We start from the raw sequence: 17,535 nt of genomic DNA on the forward strand, positions 1-17,535 counted from the left end.
GGACACACAGGGCCATTGAATAATCTCCACCAGGAGTAATATTAATAGTTATCAGTCAAACTGAACAGAGTCATGATATTAAAAATATTTTTTTTATTTTGGCAGTGTGCATGAAAAAAGGATACAAAACTAATCTAATAGCCCAACATAGTATAATTCATTAAATTAGGTATGATCAAAATAAATACATTTCCCTCTATTAAATGAGTCCTGACTTAAACCAGAGGCTCGTGATGCAGTTTTTTTTCTTCCAAACAGGTAAATCTTGTGTCATTAAAATCACAAATGTAAAAGCTATTTGCATAATGAATATAATGTTGTTATGTCAACATTATTCCCTTAATTTGACCAAGTCTATTTTAGATGACCCATCTTTATACATGTTTTCACGGTTGCTTGTTGTTCTGCAGGAAGGCACATCTTTAGGTTTCGGTTCCTCATCGTCTCAGTGAGGCCAGTCACACTTCCAGGGCTCAGACTTGGGCCCTTTGAGACACTTTCCTAACTTCTCACAGCCCTCAGGGGCCCAATTCTGTAACAGAGAGCGACCATCACGTTAGAACAACATTATGATGTTACCAAAGATATTTGTTATAGAAAGTAAAACTGTTCTTGGGTTATCAGAAGGCCACAGTTTACTGTCCTGTGCCCTTAATGCTTCTTTTCAAAGTCTTTTCTTCTGGCTTAGCAATAGCATGTATCTCGTGTTATTAAACAAGTTACTACCCCACTTTGTTTAAGATGTATCACAAGACAAAGTTTATATTGGAAACATAATGTTGGTGTTTTTCGTGTTTTAACAACGTTATGCATTTAGCAGAATTGAATAATAAAACAATCAGTGTGGAGATATTACATATTGTTCTTAGTATAAACTTTAGTCAGAAAAACATCTTCGAGCAGTAACATTTTAGTTCAGTTGGATATGTGGATAATGCTTAAGTAAAAATATATAATTAAAAAAAGTCAAAATACATCACTTCACCACTAGGGGGCAGTGTGATGCCACAAATGAATCCACAGCAGTGGAGCCCCCACTGTGGCGCTTCTGCTTGACAAAGCGTGTTCAATTGAGCTCCTTTAAATAATCCTATATTAGATTTTTTTTGTTCCTCCCCACAAATGACACAAAACACAATCGAGGAAAAAAGGACCAGATTCGGGTGACAACATATGATTCTGCCAAACATAATGCACATTTTGGAGCAAGTTAGTAACAACGATGAACCAATGCTTAAAATAGCCAAATCTGTTAAAGTGGTTCATTAATATTCTGCAGACTCCAAGCAGACTGAAAACAGATAGCAACTTAGAAAAGATTTATTTTCAGAGACTGTTATTGATTATCAGTTATTAATAAAAGGCTTCATCAATTTGTATTATGTATTAATTAATCTGATGGTTAATTAATGTGATTGAGTGAACAGAGAATTAAGGTGGATGTCCCCAAAGAAGCTGAAAACTGAACTGGCTTCGGTCCACTGCCTCGGGATCAATTGGGAAAATAGTTCATGTGACACACGCAACTTTTCATGCAAGCCTCTTTTCATGACATAATTATTCATTTTTACAGTTTAGAGAATAAAGTGCATTATGAAGTGAGGTACATCTCACCATCACAGCCCGGTCACACATGTTGAGCTGGGGAACACCCGGCACCAGAGTCTTCTTATGCTGCTCCACAACTGGAGAGATCCTGCTCAGCACATCCTGGTACTCCTTAGTCAGAACACTGCAGGCACACAATGCACTCAGTCGGGCTACAACTAACACAGAGTTCCATCACCCATTGTTTGACAATTCATTTTCATTTTCGGTTAAATCAAAATAAAAAAAGGTGAAAAAAAGAACCCAAGAACCCAAAGATCTTCAAATTAAACTGATACATGACAAAGACGGGCAGAACACCCTCACATATAAGAATGAAGTAACCAACGGAGGTTTGGCATTTAAGAAAATTATTAATTGGTAATTAAGAATTATTTTTAAACGGTTGATTATTTTTGTCAATCAATTAATCCACCAATTTTTAGATCAGAATTCAAAGTTTTCAATAAACAAGTGAAGCAATGGCTTTACCATCAACAAAGATGACACTAAGTCAATATGCACACATGCGCGCGCACATACACACACACACACACATCCTCACATCTGTCTTTATTCTCACTCCGTTCCAATTGTTTCAGTTGTTTTGTAGTATATTTGTAAGTATAGTAGTAAATGCCCTGTGCACATGTATCCAGTCTAAGCTTCGCTCATTATATCAGAGAGGGGACATGATGTAGCTTTCAACAACAAAAACAGAAACAGAGACACTCACACACACACACACACACACACACATGCTGTCCACTCAGGCACCCTTTGGGAAAGTGCACTCAGCAGGCTGAACTATGTAACCTCTTTCCCATCCCATCTCTCAATTACTGCAGTTGGACACCAGTCAGCCCGAGCACCTCTGTGCATTATTATATTCAGTGTGTAAAACACAGGGGCCCCGGAGGCTTTCAAGGGAACACTGCTCTCAATAGGACCTGTAGGGTTAATGGGCTACGTGTGCTTGTGTGTGTGTGTGTGTGTGTGTGTTGGGGGAGTGGGTGTCTGGTGGCGTGACACACAGATAGACAAATATCAGCAGTGCAATTACACCCCTGATACACTCGCCGGCAGCACCTGTGCCAGCCTTCCGTCCTCCCTCCACTGCAAACCCAGCCGTCTGATTGGCCCCTGGGGAACATGTGCATGTGTGTGAGGTGAAGTGTCAATTAGAGTAATAACCCCAGGCCCTGTCCAGCTCACACCTACCCTCCCTCTTAGATCTCCCACAGGGCAGCAAGGCTTCCTCCATCAGCCAGCACCTGCTCCTTTCCTTGATACTCGCAGTCTTTACTTTCCCCTACAATTACTCGACTGGTAGTGCACTGGCTGCAATTAGTCTTTCTCCTGGTGCGCCTTTTTCGTCATGAGCTAACTATCTACGCATTGTCACCCCGGCTGGATTACTCCCCTCGGTTACAAATCAGACATTCAGATAAAATTGCTTCAGCTATCTAGAAATCCCAAATTCTGCTTTCGCCCGATCTCGATCAGCAAGAAGGATATTTCATTCCCCTCCTATCTCTGCCCGCTACTGATTGCTGCGATTCATTTTGTGATAAGTGACGAAACAACTTAATAGAAGTAAATGTAGGGGAGATTTATCAGACTGCTATAAGAATTCAATTCCCCACACAAGTCTGGAAGCGAAGATTGCCATGCACTGAGAAACTTGCACGAGACATTACTTTTTATTTTGTTTCGTCTAGGCACTCAAAATATCACACTGCAGACCTCTAAATCAAAAACTATTAATATCATTTGTGTGTGCCCCCGCTGAAAACAAATAACAAAAAGCCCACCATCAGCTACGCTCATTATCATGATTATAACCCTTAGCTTACTGGTGTAGAGACAAAAATCTGGAATAATAAGCAGGCTCTATGCAAATGGAGTCTTTTGATTTATAATGTATGGCACCCACGGGGGATGGGGGCATTGCTCAGGTGTGTCACCACACTGATTACTGATTCATAACACTATTGCTGGAACACACACACACACACACACACACACACACACACACACACCCTGGCAGAAGGTGGGGGAATTGAGGAGACAATCAAATACATCTGTCCTGCCTACCCCGCCCCTCCACCACCTTCTCCACCCCGGTGGAAATTGAGCACTTCAGTAAGGACTATTGATTGGGGACACAAGAGCTTGGTGGCAGGCAGCAGATGAGGCCAGACTGTGCACGGCTGCCTGCAGTGTTGGAGCCGGGACCACACTCTGGATGGCCGAGGCTCTGGGGACGTGAGCTGAGGTAGGTGGTGTGAAAGAAGGATGTGTTAACCTCAGGGCTCGAGGTCACAGATATGGAGGGCAAAGTGGAAGGCAGCAAAAAGGCTTTGAACGAATCCAGTGGGGTTCCAAACTCGCTGAGCTGCCTGGTTGCAGACCTGGCTGGGTTTGTGCTTCATCCTGAAATGATGGGGCATCCACGCAGGACCTCCAACTCCAATCAAATGTGTTTTTGTTCGTACATCCTCTCCTGGATTGCATAATTATGATCTACTGATTTCACGGTTGACTGTCCTGGTTCTAGTGTGCTCTTTGCTATATCACATCCTGCGACAGTAGTGAAGGTATGTGCTCAGACAGGCCCTACATCATCTTAAGTGGCTCTTTAGGTGGAGACAGAGATTAATGACGGCCAGGCAGCCAGTCCAGCTGGGGGACCGAGGAGCACACGGACAAAACGCACACATACACATGTGTACACACAAACACACACTTAACTAGGATGGAGGAGAACGGTCCCAGTGGATGCAGAGGGACAGCAGCTGACTGGTGAGAAGTGAGGTGAGGTGCACAGCAGTAGGTAGAGAGAGAGAGAGAGAGAGGAGTAACAAGGGAAAAGGTAAGACAAAGGTTTGGAGGAAGGGGAAACGTATAGTGCTGATTAGAAGGAAGAAGAACAGTGAAGAGGTCATGCAGCTGGGTTGGGGGTGACCTTGAAGACAAACGCTACTGTGGAGGTGAAAAATGAGTGGGCACTTTTGGTTTGTGTGTGTGCACATCTAGCCCAACACATGGCTGCGTACTGATTGCTTTTTGCTTCTTTCGTTTAATTTTTTTATTTTTCCAAGTGAATAGTAGGGCTAAAAAGGTGAGCAATTGAAAAAAAAAAAAAAACGACATTAATGTTTTATCATCCAATCTCACTACAGAGCTGAAAGAAGTTGGAGCAGGAGGCAGAGATGAGGCCGGAGCAGAATGCGAGAGGCAGAGCTGCAGAAGGCAGAACAGAAAGGTCAATCGACGAGGTTTTGTGGCAGGAGGGAGCCAAAGTGAACCCTGAGCACGGGAGAATATCCTCTCATCAAAGCGCTTTTGAGATTATCTTCATGCATTAGTCATGATGTCATCTTCCGTCATATTTTCTAAAAGAACTCATCAATATTCTGCACTGACGGTACGCAGTAAAAGACGATGCTCTTCCATCTTTGCAGCCTTATTTAGTAACGGTCTGAGTTCAGCCTCGTCCGTCTTGTGTTCCTGGCGTCACTCTCTCTCTTTCGGTGATTCTTAACTCTCCTTTGAGTGAAGACAGAGACACACACAACTCTATTAAACAGCACTCGCTCTCAATTTAGACCTGGACAATTTATTTTACAATTTTAACCTGCAGCGGTGCACCGGAGTGTCGAGGGCCAGATAGTGATCTTTAAGGAGCTGTTTGCAATCACAAAGAGAGAGGGTGTAATCAGGTGTGCTCTGGCTGAGCGGATCAATCCGAACGCCTTCTTTCTCATGCCACTGAGCATTGATCTCATACACATTCAGCGCTATCAAAAGGAAAACTGCGTTCCTATTCTCAGGCCTCTCCAGTAGTTTTTCCAGCACCTCTTCATTTGCTCCTGCGTGGTTGACTCCCGTCTCCCCCCCAGCTCTCAATTGTTTTGCCTCCCCTCTCCTACTGGAAATAAGCTGGAAGCAGGCTTGGCGTTTTCAGGGAACCAACCTGATGGGGTACTTCTCCCCAGGATCCCGCCCCAGGTGGAAAATGATTGGCTGCAGTGTGTGCTCTTTCTGGTCGTGAGTAGTCACACCCGGGACCTCTTGACCTGGACAGAAGTCGATGCCCTGTAAGACACAAAAAGAGAAAAAAACGATTGCACAATACAGATGTGTACAATATTTGTATATTTGACATGATGTAACTCAAGCAGAGTATGAATCAGGTTAGTGACTGATAATACAGTATACTATAAAATAATCACATCATGAATAAGAGTGCAACCCTCCATATAGGAAAGAGCAGAGCAGCCCTGTTATGGCTCAGAAGCTCAGGCTTTCTCTTCATAATATTTGAAGCCAGTCCTACAGGTAAGTGTTACCTAGTAAACAAGTAAAACCGAAGAAATACAAATAAAACATCCTTTACATGCCATTTTCTTATCAATTCTGGATATTATTTTGCCCTCTGTAATGAATTACTTTTCTTTAACTTCCTCCCTTGTTTTTGCCATGGTGTGTGTCGAAAATGTGTCTGTGTATCTATTCTTGATTCTTTGAATTTGTTATCTTGTGAAATAAGAAATCTCTAAAAAGTCAGCAAAAGAGAATTTAGGCGTGCTGCCTGCTGCTCTGAGCTCAATGCTTAATCTCATTGTGGTATGGTCCATATGCATGTCTTCCAATCTGTTGTGTTATTTATGCAAATATGATTGATAAATGTAAATGGCTTGTACTTGTATAGCGCTGCACTTGTCTTCCAGTCGCTCAAAGCACTCCACGTCATCATTCACCCATTCACCCGCTGTTGGCAGGGGCTACTATGCAAGGTACCACCTGCCCATCAGTACTCTAGCTGACATCCACACACTGCGGGAACAGTGTGTTTTGCCCAAGGACACATCAACATGGACTAGCGAAGCCAGGGATCAAACCGCCGATCCTCTGGCTGAAGGACGACCCTACCACTGACCCACAGTCGGTACAAAAGGGAAGGGGTACAAGTAAGTGGCAAAATAGAGGACTTCTCTTCCTTCTGCCCCCCTCCCCCTTCATCTCTCCAAATATTCGCTCCAGCTCCCCTGACTCCATTCTCGTGGCAGTGATCATAGCCAGATTGAGTCACACTCACTCCTCCAGAACCCCCTGGAGATATGGCCCCTTCTTCAACACACACACACACACACACACACACACACACACACACACACACACACACACACACACACACACACACACACACACACACACACACACACACACACACACACACACACACACACACACACACACACACACACACACACACACACACACACACACACACACGTTTTGATGAGCACAACTAATATTGAGAAAGCATTCATCTGTAAGACACTGTTGCTGCCCCCCTCTGAGATCGCTCAACAGAGCACCTCAAAAATACATAAAGAAGAGAGAGACAGAGAGAAAGTGAAAAGGATAGATGCCCCCCCCCCCTGCCCTGCACAGCCTCCTCTGATTCAAACATGTCCTGTCTTTTGAAGCCAGAAGCTTAGAAATGTAGAAAAGAATGAAATAAATCCCAGAAGAGCAGCCAGAAAAGCCTGCTGTGCTGGTCTCTCTGTCTCTTATACATAAGACATAACAGCAAGGATTCCATATCTCCTCTGACATTAATGCCATGGATACAACTCGGCTGCTTTCAAACCGGAGCAGAGCAGTCGCTATGACAAGATAAGGTGCAGGAGCATCCGGCGGTAGCAGGATGGATCTTGGAAAAGTAAGTATTTTATGTCTTTTTGGTCAAAAAGGGAAACATTTAGATTTGAAAGAATAATCACTTTACAGAGCTTGTGGCTGATTATTCAAAACCATATATGCTGTAAATATATCGACTTTCTACTTCATGAATTTGACTACATGTAAAAAAAAAAATGCAGTTTATCTATGGATGCTCTGCAAACTTCATCCCTTTTTGCCATAGTCAGTGAATCTGTGCTCTTTAGCAGGTAATGTCATGAGTTATCTCGAGTCAAGGGCAGGACTGCACAGTCTATCTCGTGCCAATTCCTGCAACACAATTACTGCATAATTTGATGACAAAACAAGTGTTTGACAAACAGGGGTCTGGGAAGAAAAGTGTTTTTTCATTCATCCAACAAGGTTAAAAAAAGCGATCCCTTCTGACATAAAGCTCCCATTGTATCGGAGGTTACTGAGCAATCCAGATACAAAAGAGCCACAGTCACGACAAACTGTATTTTGCAATATTAACATCACAACACCGCCTCAAACGGAGTTTGATGAGGGCAATTTAGGTCTGTGAAATTTCTCATTTTCCTCATGGCTGAGCTGAACACAGCCAGGACGGAGCGATATGTCTTTCGACTATTAACCTGTAATTTTGTTCTTCTTCACAGACACACATCTTCCGTTGTTTATTTTCTTACCGTGGGCCAGTGGGGAATATATATATATTTTAAAGCATTACCAAAGCTGAAGAATAAGCAGGAAATATATTACTTTTATTCCAGTAAAAAGAGGATTGTGTATTTATTTATGTTGCAAGACAGATCACATTGAAGGCTATAAAGGAGTTTTAAGGGTCTACTTGAGATCATTTTTTAAATAATCAATAATCACTGCAAGTGAAGGCCTAAATAGGGACCTTGAAACATACTGTCCTTCTGAAGCTAATTTTCCAAATATGTCATGCGTAGTCTGCCCGTGTGAAACAGCTCAAGTCAGTTTGTTTACATCTCTCATGTTTATAAAATGTACTATGGGTTACATGAGAGGGAGAGTTTAAGGATTCAACCATAATGGCACCAAGCATATTGGGAATTTAACTTTCCCTCGAAGGAGCTCAACAGTCACTCCATAAAACACACACAGACATCTATGGACAACTGAACATTCATGAACATCCTTTCTCTCTCTCTCATATACAAACACACACAGACACACACACAGACACACACACACATATACACACACACACACACACACACACACACACACACAGACAAATCGATAGGCAACTCACAGGCAATCAGACGCCATTATTTGTGAAGTTCCACTTCAGTTCACATGAGTTGATAAAGGAGGCTGCTATTGATTCAGCGGCCCTGAAGGAGAGAGCAATTTAAGCGACCGATGGGGCATAAAACAAACTGGAAAACAGGAAAAGCAGAGCCATGATGGGAGGACAGGAGGACATGGTTATCTGGACAGAGGAGAGGAACAAGGACCACACTATCCTGCTTCTCAAGTGTCAGATTTCCCCATCTCTCCTGATGCATTTACTCAGCATCGAGTTGCTGTAATTATGGCCGAGATATACTGCTGGCATCTGCCTTTCCTTCTTGCTTTTGAGCTCCGTGGTGCCAAGAGAACAAGTCTACAGCAGGGAATGTCGCTATGTAAACGGAGAGGAAGAAAATCTCCATGGAGTCAGAACAAACAAGTCAACCGGTTGATGAATGATGTAAGTTCGCCGATGTGGGGGGTTCTTCATTAATATTCATTACGCTCTGATGTACACAGCAGTCAACTGATGAGCCATTTTCACGATAACACCAACAGTGTTTGTGTGTTGGAGTAAGATTAGGAGAGACAAAGAGGGAGGATGTAGCAGCGCAAATCAAGAACTGAGGGAACAGAGTCGGGGACAGAGTTGCTGTGTTACAGGGGAGTCTTACGTGGTTAAACTCTTCCCATGAGTTGCTCCAGGTCCAGTAGTGTGCCTTGTGTTGTCCAAGTCTCACAGCCATCAGCTCATTCCCACGGTAATAGAAGATCGGCCTGTTGAGGGTGAAGAGAGCTCTTTTTAAAAAACGTTTTCTCTTGGCACGCTTTTTAACCATCCAGTAACATGGACTTTTCAACTGCCTAAAAAAAGTCATTGACAATGGTTTAATATCATCTGCAGGCTTTAATGCTAACTATGTTCACCATCTTAGTGTTAGCATACAAGGACTTGTAATTAGCGTTACGCTCAAAGTATAGCTGAGGGCGATGGGAATGTCATCAGTTAGACAGGTATTGTGTCTTTTGACCTGATCACGAGAGGAACATTCATAACTGGCAGGGATGTGATCATGAACATAACAAAATGAAGAGGATCTGGGCCTCAAAGTAAAGGCCACGAACACCAAAAATCGAAAAGCAACAGCTAGTGTGCGAGTACTCACCTGCTTTGGAGTCCGTGTGAGCGGTTGAGCAGGACTGGTGTCAAGTCCAGTCCATCCAGGGCTCTGTCATCAGGAGGTTTGATGCCGGCCAGAGCCAGACTGGTGGTGAACAGGTCCATCACATTAGCCAACTGGTAGTTCACCTGGAAAAGGACAAAGGAATTGAAATCCACAATCACAATCTGGACTATGATAAGCAATTTCACACAGGATTGGGAAAAAGTGAAGAACTTTGAAGGAATGAGGACTAGCATATACTAGCGTATGTCCTAAAAAAGGACTAAAACATAAATTGGTCCTCATTGGTCCTTGGTTGTTTGCCAATAATGACATTCTCACAAATGAAGAAATAACTGTAAAAGCATGCTCTTTTATGCTGCATTTGCCTCGGGACGGCAAACAAGGCAACAATGCATAGTCATGATATGATGTTTGTATGAATACTTCTGTGTACACATGTAGGAGGTGCATTTCTTCAGTCTCCTCTCTAATCTCTGCTTGCAGGTTTATTATAGAGCCTCCAAAATGCCTCTCGTTCTAAATTAGGTTTTTTTTGGGGGGGGGGGGGGAGGAGGAGGAGCGGAGAGAAAGTAGGGAGAGGACGAGGCCCGGGCAAGCAGACGGCTGGAGCAAGCTGCTGTTTTATCTCCTTCTACCAGTCCCAGTGAAAAGCTTTATTTTATTTATAAACTTTGAACTATTTTCAGATAAAATGACATTTTTTCGTTGTCATTCTTGATCTTCCCATCCATTCTCTCCTGAGCGAGCCTTAGAGGGAGACGCTCACAATCAGATAGCGCTATCAGGCCTCTGCAGCTGCACCGCCATGTGCCGCTGTGCTCCTATCGGCAGCCAGCACGCACATAGACAGACACACACTCACACAAGCTCCTTAGCACTGAAATGAATTCTCCTTTCTTCTGTATCCACAGAACCAGCCACAGAAAAGGATTTGCAATGCATTCCATGATCTATCTGCACATCCAGACACTCACCCTCTCTCTCTTTCTCTCTCTCTCACACACACACAACAGATTTAGTCCTTCACTTGATTTTTTTAAAGCCCCCCTCACACAGACACACACAAACCATTAAAAGAAGACAGGACAAAAGGACACAAGAAGCGGCAAAACTGACATTTACTTAGTAATAACTTGCACAACCAAAAAAGCTAAACTTTCAGACTCAGACTGCTCTGACAGGAATTTATCTACAGAGTTGGCATCTTTTATTTCTATCCTTTATTGGCCCTGCGCCCTTTTGCAGTCCATGCTGAACTTCACTCTTTCTTCACCCTTTGTTCTTTTCTTTTTCCTTTTGACTGACTCATCCCTCTCTATTAATGTCACATTATTTTTCTTACATTTCTCTCTGAGTTGTGAGTGGTGATGTTGGTTATCTGAGGAGGCAGTGCTTCTCTCCCTGTCGGCAGCCTGATAAAACACAACAAAAGGGATTGTGACCCTCGACAACGTTGTGGGACCGACACCCCGCCCGCCTCCCAATCTTTATTCCTCCATCGTCCTGCCCCCCCCCCCCCCCCCCCCCCCCCCCCCTCCCGGCACCGGGAGAATGCTGAATCTGCAGCTGCTCCAGACCGGCCATGCTCCTTCATTCCAGTACACCTCCAGCTATCCTCCTAAACATGAGGGAATGAAAACGCTTTTCTGCACAAGTCAGTTCCATTAATGAGTTTCTTCCCTCAGATGCATTCACAGATCAACGGCTTTTTGTCTGTAAGACAAAAGTGGTCTTTCTACCACAAACTCCCCCAACAACATGTCTTCTCATCTCAATACTGTAAAGATAAATGTGTTCTCAGTCGCCACGATAAACCTGCTGAAATCGCCCCGAGCAAAGGCGCGCGTGACGGTTTGTTGTCTGCAGCATTTTGCTCAAAGAGCTTATGGACTTTTCAATGCACAGATCGACAGAGATTTCAGAAGACTACAAAAACAAGAGGGGGCATCCCCGTGCATGGCCTGTCCTCCGTTCCAGAGGGATGAGTCCAGAGCTGTTGAGTCCAGTAGCTCCAACAAAGCAGCGTTGTCATCACAACCCCGGAGAGCTTCAGGGAGGATCTATTGACCCTCGTTCTCACAACCAAGCCACAGCTAATCCAAAATATATACAAGATCATACAGTATATGTATATGAACGCGTGTGGTATGACACACAAATGACAGAGACTTGATCTGCACACTTGCTCACACAGACACACTGGTCAATTATAAAGTGGCACAGGTACAGCAAAGCCCTGCGAACACAGCAACATTCCTGGCAATGTGGTAGTGCCAGCATCTTTAGCACTCTTCCTTTTCTCTTTTCTACACCAGCCACCTCTTTTACTTCTTCCTTGCTTCCTTCCCTGTACCCCCCCCCCCCCCCTCCTTTATCCTGAGCGCCTGGCATATTCAGATACTGAAGTCCTCATTACGGCTCAATCCAACCTCAGCAAACACACAAACAGATTAGCCGCTTAAGACGCTCCCAATCCCCCTCTCCCTCGCTACTCTGCTGTGCTATCAGGCCCCAGCACACCCCTGTGAGATGAGCCAGGGGCAAGGCTTACTGCAGACTGCAGCCTCCGCTCGCTCCTCCACCAAATCCCTCTGCGTCACAGCCCCGTGTCACAGCTGCCCCTAATACAATTAAAAGTCATTTGCAGAACGCACAGGCTTAGAGGATCGCGGTGTGGGTGGGGGGGGGTACATTTGGTGGGGGATGGGGGTGGGGGGCAGCGGAAAAAGTGCCCACACACAATCACAGTTTATCTTTACAGTTTCTGGGGTTCAATCCCTCGATAGAAGCGCAGCGCCACAAGGTCAGTGTGTGTGTGTGTGTGTGTGTGTGTGTGTGTGTGTGTGTGTGTTTGTGTGTCAAAGTGGTGAACAATACACAATTTAAACAAAAAGCAACAATCATTCAAAAGAGGATTAGTGAAATTACTTTCTCTTTACTCTCAACCCTGTTTTGCAGTCCTGCACATCCCCTGCAGCTTCACAGAGAACATATCAGCTCCTGGTACCTGTTGATAGGCAGAACATTAAGGAGCTTGGGGAAAAACTCGGCTTGGGATCCAGGGTCTAGTCTAGTCTGTAGAGAAGATGGTAGAGGATTAAGTGAATGATCGTCTTGGATTTTCTTGTGGAGGCTTTATTTGGTAAAAGCTTTAAATCAGAGGGGTATTCTCACCGTGCCTCCTTTGATGTGTCCAGGCCACCAGGCAATGGCTGGCTCCCTCATGCCCCCTTCAAAGGTGGTCTCCTTCCCGCAGAGGAATGGCCCATTGCTCCCGCCTGAGGAATCAGATGCACAAAAATTCAAATTACACACAGTACAGAAAATGTGTCTTGGACCAAAATGCACTAACTCAGATTCACAAAAAGAAATCTGTGAGTGTGTGTGTGTAGTTGAGTTTAGCGCCCACCTTCGTTTGGACAGGATATCAGAGCAGCTCCGTTGTCCGAGGTGAAGAAGACAAAGGTGTTATTTTTGATGCCCTGACTCTGCAGCAACGACAGGATCTGACCGACGCTGTAGTCGAGCTCCATCACTGCATCACCATATCTACACAACACAGACAACCACAGCTTTTATTATTCCCCACGTGAAATAGATTAAGTTACATCCTTATACAGCTGCTGGACAACAATAAAGCCAGCAAGGTAGGATATAATGTACCGGCCTCGTTGGCTCCTCCCTAGGAAGCGTTTGGAGGCATAGACGGGGGCGTGAGTGGCGTCCGCGGCCCAGTAGAGGAAAAAAGGACGCTGGGCCTCAGTCTGACGGACTATGAAGTCAAGACCTTCCTGTAGAGGTGGGAGGGGTGAGAGAGTGTTACAACACTGGCAGTGCAGATGTCAAATGACTTACCGGAGCTTGATTCACAGGACTGCAGTCCAGCGGTCCAAAGCGAGTAAACGCTTTCTCGTTTTCCTACTACACACAAATTCTACGTTTTGCCTTTTTTTAATTTCCCAAACAATCAGTCACATTAACAACAACGCCACTGAAACCAGTCTGGTTCCATAAAACATGCTAATATGAGCTCTACTTGACCGATCTTGCTCTTGTGATGGCAGAGTACACTTTTAAAGCTTTTGATCCTTTCAGGAACTGAACGGGAGGGGCTGACGTAGGCAGCAGAGATAATCAAGACGAGTCTGTGCAAACGTCAACAATCCACTTGTGCTGGTGAAAAGCACCGGAATGATCAAAGGCCCAAATCAGGCTTTAATTGCGCTTTTGATTTGTTAAATAGATGATTTATGTTTTGGTGCTTTTATGTTTTGGTGAGCCCAAGACAATTTTCCACCTTGGTGAACAATAAAATGTCATTATATTTAATTCTATTCTATTAATTGCTTTACAATGTAAACTGTAAAACACAATCGGGTGTACCTGGCATGCTCCACTGAAAGGGTTGTATCACCTGAGATAAAAGTGAGCCTTCACTTACCAGCAAGTACATCTGTGTGAGGTTGGACTCTCCAGTCTTCTTGTCAATCTCAAACTCCTCATAGTATCTGGAAAACAAGGTGGTTGACATGATTTATTAAATAAGCCTTTATTATGAGTTATCTATCATCCCATCTGAATACCTGCTGACCCCACACCATTCAATTTCTCCTCTGCTTATTCAACCGCATGAAATGATTGTATTGTCGAGGCTTTCAGTCTCCCTCTACTACTGCAAACTATATCATTAAGACAGTGGAGGAAAATGTCCCTCTTGCGGACTGTGTTTACAGCAGATTTGGTAAAAGATATATTCGGGAAGTCTCAGCAGAGCTGAGCAGAGGGAACTGTTATGAGGTGTTGCTGAAGCGTGGCGCGGCGAGCAGGGAAGCAGTGACAGGCATCTCTCTTTCTTACGCCTCACTTCCTCCAGGTGTCCTCGCGCACAGACAACGCAACCTGCCGTCTCTTGAGGGCATAAGTGTGTCTGTGTGTGTGTGTGTGCCTGTCCAGGGCCCAGGTAAGCAGCGCTGATTAAACCCACGGCTAAGCGAAAAACACGCCCGGCTGCCAGTTCCAATGACCCTGAATACACATATGGCTGTTTTGGGGAAAACAAATGGGCGGAAAATGGAATACACAAGCACAGCTGGTACAGAGAAGGAAGAGGAGGGGAGACACTCAACTCATCCAGAGGAGCAGCCAGCCAAACTATTCCACTGAGTCACCAGGGAAAGAAGATTGTTATAGATTTTCAGGCTCTGTTTCTGTCTGCTGTTATGTATATCTGAGTGCTTGTGTGTGAAACTACCTGCCAATCATCTCAGAGTTGTTGTAGACAGGGATGTTGGGTCTGGTGCTGCTGTTGTAAGGGCCAAAGTGGCAGTCCGGAGCACCAAACCATTCATCAAACCCCTTCTCCAGAGGCAAGTACTGAGGTCTGTGGCCCAGATGCCTGCAGTGACAAACAAAGTGCACTCACACATTGTAAGATCAATGTGACTTAAGGATCATTCTGCAGGTATAAATTCAGACCATTAATCCAAATCAAATGTACTTGTGCTACTACACACCAACATACATACATACATAAAGCACAACATACTTATATTACTATGTGATTGTTGTTCCTGCTTATAGGCTCTCATTGGTTTCCCTTCACTTCAGTGCAGTACGTAAACAAACTTTTGAAGAGCATTGAAGCTTTGAGACGGGTTGGTAATCTAACACCGCAAAACTGTGCGTTTGGTCGGGTGGTAATATTGTGAAGGGCGTTTGAAGTACGGAACCATAGACATATGTGGTGCATGCAGAGCAAAAGCAAAAGGCGGATAACATTGTGTGTGATCAATTATCGCAAACAAACTTCATACCACACAAAAAGGATTGCATATCAACAAGAGGAAAAATACATAAAAAATCTGATATAAAATCAGTGTATCCTGTGAAAGAATGACCATCAGTAATGTTACGTATACATGATTTGAAATTAATTGACTAAAATATGCAAATATGATTTTCTATTTGTTTTCAAATTGTTGTAAAATGTAATTCACAGGCACCATCACCTGTTGTCCTCAACATAACCTCTGAACCAAAGATGGCAGAAAGATAATCGAGCTCACCATTTTCCAACTATCTTGCTGACATAGCCCTTTTTCTTCAGCATCTGGGGTATCAAAATCTCATCCTTAGAGATTCCTCCCACTATCTCCTGTGGTGTGTATGCTACAGGAAATATCAACATATTTAGTGTACAAGACTTTCCATGACTTTATTGCACATTGTGTTTCAGAAAGCCTGCAAGAAATCATTTGCAGCTGGATAATTTGCCCAGTAAGGATGTATTGAGAGTGTACCGTTTCTGGCGTGGGCATTCGTGGTGTAGAAACCGTTTCTGACAGGCAGCCTCCCGGTGAGAAGTGCAGCTCTGGCTGTTGTTAAAATGATCGAAATTAATATATTATTATAATATATTATAATTACATTACAACTGTCTGGCAATCAAATAGACTTGTGCTTTATTCTTTGCACCAATGTCTCACAAATTAATTTTGTCCAACAAGTGGAGAACTTTGGTTGAATACTTAAATCAAATATAACATTTGTAATTTATTGTCATAGTAATACACATATGGATTTTACTGACATGCATCAGAGTTTTGATATGTACAGAATACAATTGTAAGAAGTAGGTTTCTGTAACTACCTAGACCAAAACCCTTTTATTTATCAACTTCTATGAATGGCTGTGATTCAACTCAGTTATGTACACTAATCACTGTTCAATATTTCAACTCTTGACTACCTGGCAATTCGAAAGTTTATCCACAAGATTTTCATAACTTCTCATGAACTAAATGCACACAAACTCTATTCTGAATCCGTGGCATTTTACATCGAGACCTACAGTGAAGCATGGAAAAAAAGCAAGCTAGTGTTTGAAAGTTTCACACAACAGTAACAATAAATATAAATTATAAAGTGTGGTGCTGAGTCGGGTCAATTGTGTGAAGTTTATACTTTCATCAATTAGGGGTTATTCCAACATTTCATCGTTGTGACAATAAGAAAACACGTAGAGATAGAAGGCTGTGATGAGAGACTGAAGTTAGTCTGAAATCTTGCGAAACGTGAACTACCGGTTATAGTTCTGTACTCACATGGGGAACAGAGTGGGTTTGCAGTGTAGAAATTTGGGAACAACATGCCCTGAGCAGCCATGGCATCCAGGTTGGGGGTCTCTTTAGAAGGCTGGCCAAACACCCCCAAGTCCCCCCAACCCATCTGAGGAGCAGAGGGGAAGAATTGAGAGTTTATACATAAAACACACAGAAACATTGTGCAAGCTGCAATGTTTAATGACATGTATAGTGACAGAGGGTACTCCTCATAACCAACAGATAAAGAAGGACAGAGAAACGTGTTTTTACTGTCAAATTGATTCACTGCTCAAACTAAACTGTGCTGTTGATGTGATGAACTAAAGTCACCAGGACACATACTAAACAGGAAATAACTTACGTCATCCATGAGCATGATGATAATGTTTGGAGATGAACCATTTGATGCAATTTCTGTCACGGAGCAACATATTATTGCATAAAAGAGAGTCAGAGTTACAGTAGACATCAGTCGCATTGCTGTGATGTAGCTTGCTCAAGTCATATGAGCGTCGACTTCGAGGAAGTAGTTTGTTGCCTTCATGCGGGTCATCAGCGCAAAGCTTACGCATACACAGCAGAACAATTGTTTTGGTTTGTTTTTGCTTGAAATGTACGTATTACATTATTTTAGCGTAATGTTTTGTTATTCATTTGACTTATAAATGTGTGTTATA

The 17,535-nt window shown here is 43.5% G+C and overlaps 1 protein-coding gene across 1 annotated transcript; it reads right to left on the bottom strand.

The window, feature by feature from the left end:
• Window positions 1-73: 73 nt before the first annotated feature.
• Window positions 74-17,363, bottom strand: galns (galactosamine (N-acetyl)-6-sulfatase). Its single transcript, XM_034525808.1, has 14 exons — window positions 17,220-17,363; window positions 16,859-16,982; window positions 16,055-16,129; window positions 15,821-15,923; window positions 15,007-15,150; window positions 14,197-14,263; window positions 13,419-13,546; window positions 13,165-13,304; window positions 12,930-13,033; window positions 9,735-9,877; window positions 9,243-9,345; window positions 5,567-5,688; window positions 1,615-1,732; window positions 74-532 (listed from the first exon to the last, which is right to left on the bottom strand). Exons 1-14 carry the CDS (start codon window positions 17,334-17,336, stop codon window positions 446-448), a joined length of 1,575 nt encoding a protein of 524 aa, XP_034381699.1. The 5' UTR covers window positions 17,337-17,363; the 3' UTR covers window positions 74-445.
• Between the last annotated feature and the right edge of the window lie 172 nt (window positions 17,364-17,535).

Source organism: Cyclopterus lumpus, chromosome 3 (genome assembly GCF_009769545.1).
Source record: "Cyclopterus lumpus isolate fCycLum1 chromosome 3, fCycLum1.pri, whole genome shotgun sequence".
Lineage (NCBI taxonomy): Eukaryota > Metazoa > Chordata > Actinopteri > Perciformes > Cyclopteridae > Cyclopterus > Cyclopterus lumpus.

Excerpts from the sequence above, each read along its gene's own strand:
- galns (XM_034525808.1), bottom strand. The coding sequence starts at position 17,336 with ATGCGACTGATGTCTACTGTAACTCTGACTCTCTTTTATGCAATAATA. Across the intron at positions 13,305-13,418 it reads GGGAGGAGCCAACGAGGCCG|ATATGGTGATGCAGTGATGG; the intron begins GTACATTATATC and ends TGTGTTGTGTAG. Across the intron at positions 9,878-12,929 it reads GACACATCAAAGGAGGCACG|GTGAACTACCAGTTGGCTAA; the intron begins GTGAGAATACCC and ends GTCCTTTTCCAG.